Source organism: Tupaia chinensis, unplaced genomic scaffold (genome assembly GCF_000334495.1).
Source record: "Tupaia chinensis unplaced genomic scaffold, TupChi_1.0 Scaffold138725_1, whole genome shotgun sequence".
Classification (NCBI taxonomy): domain Eukaryota; kingdom Metazoa; phylum Chordata; class Mammalia; order Scandentia; family Tupaiidae; genus Tupaia; species Tupaia belangeri.
In genome coordinates this window covers 1,020,116-1,026,896 of record NW_006198617.1, presented here as the reverse complement: position 1 = coordinate 1,026,896, position 6,781 = coordinate 1,020,116, and the positions used below count along the sequence as shown (strand labels likewise).

The 6,781-nt window shown below is 62.4% G+C and overlaps 1 protein-coding gene across 1 annotated transcript in view; it reads right to left on the bottom strand.

Annotated features, from left to right (window-relative positions):
- MPRIP (myosin phosphatase Rho interacting protein) overlaps positions 1 to 6,781 on the bottom strand; it is a gene marked incomplete in the record, with an annotated part of 119,496 nt that overhangs the window by 62,032 nt on the left and 50,683 nt on the right. The window contains 1 exon segment of the mRNA XM_027765588.1: positions 5,205 to 5,289. Within this exon segment, the coding sequence (XP_027621389.1) occupies positions 5,205 to 5,289 (85 nt within the window).

The following is a 6,781-nucleotide window of genomic DNA, read 5'->3' as shown; positions in this document are numbered from 1 at the left end:
GGGCGCAGGCACACACACCCGGCTGTAGGGATGCCCTGGTTGGCTCCAGAGTTGACGACTGGAACCCTCAGGAGGGAGCACTTGGAACTAAGGGGATGCTCCTCCTGGATGGCACTGCGGCCTTCTGACCTCTGCAGCCTGGTCACTGATCACGTGCAAATTCTCCCCACCCAGAGCCCCACAACAGCAGGCCAGGTGTGGACGGTGGAAACACAGGCACTGGCTCAGAGCTGTCACTCCTGGACTTCCGGCACTGCAGCCGTGGAGAATGTGGGTAAGGGGGGAGGAGGCAGAGCGAGGAGAGGGACTGCTCCTTGAAACAGCGGCCACCACCTGCAGCTCCCTTGGGAAGTACAGGCCACCCTGCCTCGGCTGCCCTCTGCTCTGTGGGACTGCAAAGCTCAATGGGACACCCAGGCACCGTGCGAAGGGAAGGGTCCAGGGTGAATGTTCGCGCCCACCCCCGTCCCCGCGTCTACCACCTTGGGTCCTCACCCACCAGGAGGTAGCGCTAGGGGGCAGGACCTTTAGAGGTGATTAGGTCCTTAGGGTGGAGCCCTCAGGAATGAGGTTAGTGTCCTTACAAAGAGGCCCCAGGGCCAGATAACAGCATGGTGGCTAAGACAGCCAGATCCCAAATGGTCAACTGCATGGTTTGTATCCTGGATCTGGCAACTTGGAAATATGCTGGGCACATGTGCGTGCATGCCCAAGACCCCAAGAGAACAGAGGAAACGGGACTGTGGCATAGCCATCCCTCCTGGGAGTGCTTCCTCACTTCTCTCTCCCTCTCTCTGTCTCTCTCCAGCAAATACAGACCCTGCAGCAAATTAAGAACAAAACCAAGACAATATAGGGCCAGTAGGTGGCGTGGTGTTAAGCCACTGAACACCACATGGCTCCCACATGGCTGAGCGCAGTTCAAGTCCTGGATGTGGCAGCTTGAACATCACACCAGGCGTGTGTGTGTGAGTGCCCAAATCCAAGGAGGAGGACGGCGGCACTGCAGTGTCTCATTCTCTCTCTGGCAAGTGCACACACTCTACGGCAAAACCCTAAAAATAAATAAGGTGAAATAGCTCCCTCCCCCCACCAGAGACCCTCGGCTCTGCCACCATGCAAGGACCAGAAGTAGGCCACTGGATGCTGAGACAGCCGCACCTTGGTCTTGTACCTCCTCTGTGGAATCTGGTTACGCAGCCCCGACAGGTAAGGCGGCAAGTCACAAGCAACCAGCTCCCCCGACCACACACAGGCACACACACAGCCTAGATCCCAGCCAGGAGCTCGGCGGGAGTGGACGTGGTGCTGCCGTGGGAGTAATGTCCATGGGACACGGCCAGCCCAGTTCCTGTGCACATGGAGACCTTGAGCTTAGCGCCACAGATACGGAGGCCAGAGAGGGCAGGGCTGGGCTGGGTCCCTGGGCCCCCTCTCCCCACTGAGGAGGCTGCCAACAAGAGGGCTTTGGCCCCTCTCCAAAGCAAGGCACGCTCAGCTCTCTGGCCCGAGCCAGGGAAGAAACAAATGTCCACATCCTGCTTCATCCTGGGGGCTCAGTCTCAATTTCAGAAGCCCACCTTCTCTCCGCCAGGTTATCCGTGGGGCACGCATACTCGCACAGCTGGTGTAGCCACAGCTTACTGTGAACAGTCCACTGGGTGAGCTTGCTGCGAACAGCCCACTGGGTGGTCCGCCTGGCCTCGTTTACCAGCCCTCCTGGCTGGGGAGGCGACCAGGCCTGAGTGGATGGCACAGCCTCACCACACAGCCAGCAAAGGCTGCTGGTCCTGCCTTTCCACAGCCACGAGCTCCCAGGAGCGGGAGGGGGCAGGTGGACGGAGCCAGGAAGGCTTTTCCCACAGACCTGCGACCTACGCCTGACTGCCTATGGCTCAGCTGCCAGCAGACTCACTCCTGGCCGGGATGCCCTGGAAGAGGTCAGCTTCCTGAAGTCTCCAATGCCTTATGGAGATGTGGCCCTGAGGCCACTGTCCCCTCTAGCCACTGGCCGTCCTGGCCTGCTCACCTGCACGGCCATCTGGGTGTAGAGCCGCCTTCAGTCCCAGCCCAGCAGCAACACCTCCCCAAGGCAGATGTCACCACGGGTTCCTCTGCCATGCCCTCTCCCCACACCCTGGGGCCTTCCACTCGGAGTCAGGGGCTGGAGGCGGGCACAGGTCTGGTGGCCCAGCATGGAGCTGGATTATTCCTGGTATGCGGTCCCCTTTGCGGGGCGAAGCTGGACCGAGGTTTTGCAGAGGTCACCAGGAGGACCACGGAGGGACTGGGGGCTGTGCCGGGAGGGTACACCATGACGGGAGTACCCATGGTGAGCACACCCCTTTCTGGAGTTTGGGGTGACCCTGGCACTGAGGAGGGGTCCCGAGAGAAGGAAATTCCAGGTGTGAGACCCAAAGGACATTGAGAGGGGCTTGGGCAATCCTACCCCTGCTGCTCCTGCCTGCCACCTCCCCTGGCCTGCAGCTGCGACCTGAGGCTGAGCTGGGGCCCCACTCGGGAAAGACCCCACCCAGGCAACAAGGGCCCGAGCCTCAGCCCAGCACCGCAGGTCCCTCCCTGCCCAGGACGGCATTCTCCAGCCTCCACATCAAACCTCGTCAGCGCAGCAGGACAAAGTCTTCTAGGGAGGGGTCTGTGCGCGCCCCGGGACAAGGGGCCGGGCTGGGCTGCAGGCACCAGTCCACTCCCACACAGAGGCAGGGCTGCTGGGGCCCCTGCTGCACAGGCCAGGGAGGAGGGCAGACCCCGGGTCCCCTGAGAGCTGCTTCACCACAGCCAGGACAGCTGTGCTGCTCATGGCTACCGACACCGGAGTGACGCGGCTGCTGGTGGTTGGAGGAAAAAGGGGCGGGTTTGCATAGGGGTTTTTCTCCACTTGGCTGGCCTGAAAAGGGGGCAGAGGACCCAACAAGAAGGGAGGGCTCCGGTCTGGAACGGGGGAGTGGCAGACATCCAGCAGACAAGGAGATCCCTAAGGGAGAAAGGGTGTCCCTGGGCCCGCAGAGGATGCAGGATGTCGGACAGGTCCCTGAAAAAGGGGAGAGGAAGGACCAGGAGCTTGGATGGCTGGGAAGTAGGGGAGTCTCCCGAGCTCCCCGTGACTGGTGGAGATCCCCCCCAGGGTCTGTGCAGCTGGCTGCCCTGGTCCAAGGCCACCACGTCCTTCCTGCTCCAGCCACACCTGCTCCGGGCTCCTTCCTCGGGAGGACTGCTTTGGCAGGGCAGAGGAGTGGAAGGTCCCTGGAGCCCAGCTGGCTCAGGCCATGGGCTGTGGAGGCACTGCTGCAGCCAAGCCTGTCTCCTCCCCGAGCTCTGGGACCTGCTGGGACCCCTGTCCTCAGACAGAAAGGGGTCTGCTGTCCCTGTGGCCTGACCCCAGGTCCCAGTTTCTAGAAGCTCTCCCTCCTGACTGAGTCCGGGAGGGCAGACGGGCCTGACTGGGCCTTGAGAGAACCATGCTTTGGGACCAGCAGTTAGCGTAATGGCTCTGTCGCTGGACTCCCATGTAGTCGACTGCAGTTCATGTCCCAGACCTGGGGGCTTAAAACTCACGCCAGGCGCATATGGGTGTGTGCCCAAGATCCCGAGAGGAGACTGGAGGAGAAGGGATTGCGGCGTGGCATCCCCCCTGGGGGGCGATTTCTCGCTTTCTGTCTCTCTGGCGAGCGCATGCGCCCTATAGCAAAAACCTCTCCAGAATAAAAGAACCATGCTTCAAGCCCTCCAGTGGTTCCATCTGAAACTCCGGGGCTTGTGCTGGGCCAGGTACAAGGCTGGATTCTTCCTCTACAGAGGTCTCAGGCTTCTGGCCTACCCTGCAGCTCCACGCTGGGCAACTAAGTGCAGAGACCGCGTTGTGGCCATGCATGGCCTCTGCAGAGGACAGGAGCTCACAGGACGGACTCTCAAGGGAAGGGCCCCAACGACAGTCCATAGCTTCCAGAACCAGGGCCTCAAACAGAGCAGTGCAAAGGGTAGAAAAACGAGCCCACCATGCTGGCTTCTGGAGGAGCCCAAGACCCTATAGCCAGGACTCCGAGACCCCCAGGAAGTGTCCTACCTCGTCACCCAGGACCACGTGGCTCCTGACAATACAACAGTGAAGTTTGGCCACAGGTGGCGGTATCTGGGGGACACTGGCAAGGGGCCGTGACCAGATCTCCTGGACCGGGCTGAGTGTGCCCATGCATGGAGCGACCGTGGGGAGGCCGTGCTCAGCTCCTGCACTGTTTGCAGGCATCACCATGGAAACGCAGAGTAACCCTAAACACTGTCCCCCGCTTGCGGACTCTCCAACCAGGCAGCTCTGGGAGATCTGGGGCTGCAGCTGTGGCCGCTGCTGCCAGCAGGAGCTCCATCTGTCTCCGGGAGCCACCTCCACTGTGCTTTTAAAGGATTTCTTGTGGGTGTTTCCCTTCCAGGGGACGCTGGCTTGGGGACCCGGACTCCTCAGAGAAGGAACGGGACAGAGAGCCTGCACGCCAGCCAGGATAGGCCCATCTAGGGCGGCCTTTGGAAGGAGGGGGAGCAGGGGGACCTAGGCCAGCCCATGCTTCCATCCTGCTCATCTGACCGCTGCAGCCCAGCCAGGGCCTGCCAAGCCCCAGGGGCAGCTGGTTCTGCCACAGCTGCTGGCTTTGAGATGCCCGAGGGACTCCGGCTCCACCCTGCCCCTTAAGGTGGCTGCGGGACCCCCCTGGGCCCGGGTGGAAGCACTTGATGACAGTAACGGGACAGCGGGGACAGGAAGAGTTTCCTGAGCACCCCTCCGTGCTCAGCACAGGCCTCACAGTTCAATGCCGATTGGCTCACTCGGCAAAGCAGTCAGCCAGGGCCCCGGGCTGGCAGTGAGAAGAGCAGGGCCAGGGCCAGAGCCCTGCCAGGCCGAGTCCTGCACACTGGCTGGGGCGGGGGTGTGGGCTGTGGGGAGGACTGGGCAGGGTGCTCCAGGACTCCTTCCTGTCCCTCAGCCTGTCGTCGGCTGCTGCCTGGCTCCCGCTGGGCGCTGCAGGTACACAGTGGCTCTGCAAGGACCCTGCAGACTGCTGACCAGGAAGCCAGGAAGGAGACGGGGTGGCCACCTGTGCCTACCGGGCCCTCCCACCCTTGACCTCCCAGGTGTTCTCACTAATCCCCAGCCTGACCTGAGAGAAAAGGGACCCGGGCAAACCCGTGCGTACCTGCGGCGTGGGAGGCTCCACTTTCCGTTTCTTCTTCTGGTTCTGCTTGTTGGTCCTGGGGTAGACCGTGAGCATCTCCAGCCACCTGGGAAGAGGCCAGGGCCGAGCCAGGTAAGACCCCACACTCAGGCTGGGAGCCCGCCCTCCTCTCCTGCCTACGGACGTCTACCCAGACGACATAGGGCTGACGAGTAGGCCAGGACCAGGACAGGCTATGCCTCGACCAGGCAGCCCGGCCAGGCCAGCTCCTCCAGCTCCCACGGACTCATTCCTGCACCGGGGCCGAATCACCCATGAGGTGGGCACTGCCACCTCTGGCAGTGGAAGCACTGCATGGAACCGAACATGGGCAGACACGGAGATCGGGCGGCAGCTGCCCTGCTGAGGGCTGCTTCAACCCCGAGGGTGGGAGAAGCCACAGCCTGTGGGTGGGAGGGCAGCCTCCCATCCTCTCCAGACAGAGGACCTTCAGAGGACAGTGGCCCAGATCTTGCTAGTGCACCAGCCCGGGCCCGGGTCTGCTCTGCCACGCCCCAGCCACAGGCCAGTCTGACGACCCGGTGCCCACAGCAGGCTTCTCCCTGGGACAGAGCATCTTCACAGTGTCTTCAGCGCCCAGGGAGCTTTTCCAATTGGGGCTGTGGAAGGTGGGAAGGCAGTGGAGTGGGGAAGGCGGGAAGAGGGGACAAAGGTGGGAGGCTGAGCCAGTTACAATCTGTGGCCTCCGAGACAGCCTCCGAGTGAGTGTGCTGTTAACACTTGGTGGTTGGTGACCGGGCTCATGCAGGGAACCAGTGACCCAGCAGAGCTCAGTCCACAACTGGGGACTCTCAGTCTCAGCTCAGCCCATGGCTGGGGACCCCCATTCTCTCAACTCGAGAGAATCAACAGATGTTCCCAGAAATGTAAGCCAAAGGCCTTGCGGGTCGCTCCTCACAGCTCCAAGGCATGGAAGGGGCTGCACTCTCACCAGGGCTGGCTGGGAGTGAGGCACTAGGCGGCCTCGCTCTTGCAACCCAGGGAGTGTGTGCCTGTGGCCTGCAACCCTCCCCTCCTTCCAGCTGCCACAGCGCTAACACTCCGCGCTGCAGAAGCTGCTCTGGCAGTTCTACCAAGGCGGGGAGGGGCACCTCCTGGGCAGAGGCTGCCTCACCAAGGAGTGAGAGGGATGAGGCGGACGTGGGTGGGGGCACAGAGCCCACCCAGGTGCCTCACTGGCCACGCTGAGGACAGAGTGCCTCGGGGGTGGGACTGGAGGGCAAGTGCGTGGTGTAGCACTGCTGGCTGGTGGGCCGCTGGGCTGGGCCGGGCAGGGCTCAGGGAGGAGCGGGAGGGCAAGCCAAGGCCAGGCTGTCCGGTCTGCACCCTGGTCTCTATCCAGACTCGGGTCTGTGGCCGGAGCCGGACAGATGCCAGGCCCGGAAGAGCAGAGGGAAGGACACAAGTCCTCTACGCTTGGATCTCTCTGGGAAGCCCCATCGGGAGCATCTCGCATTATCCAGATGTGTTACAGAGGTCCACCAAACGGGCCAGCCTGTGGCATGGCGGGTCAGGCTCTGGAGCCCACGGCGCTGACC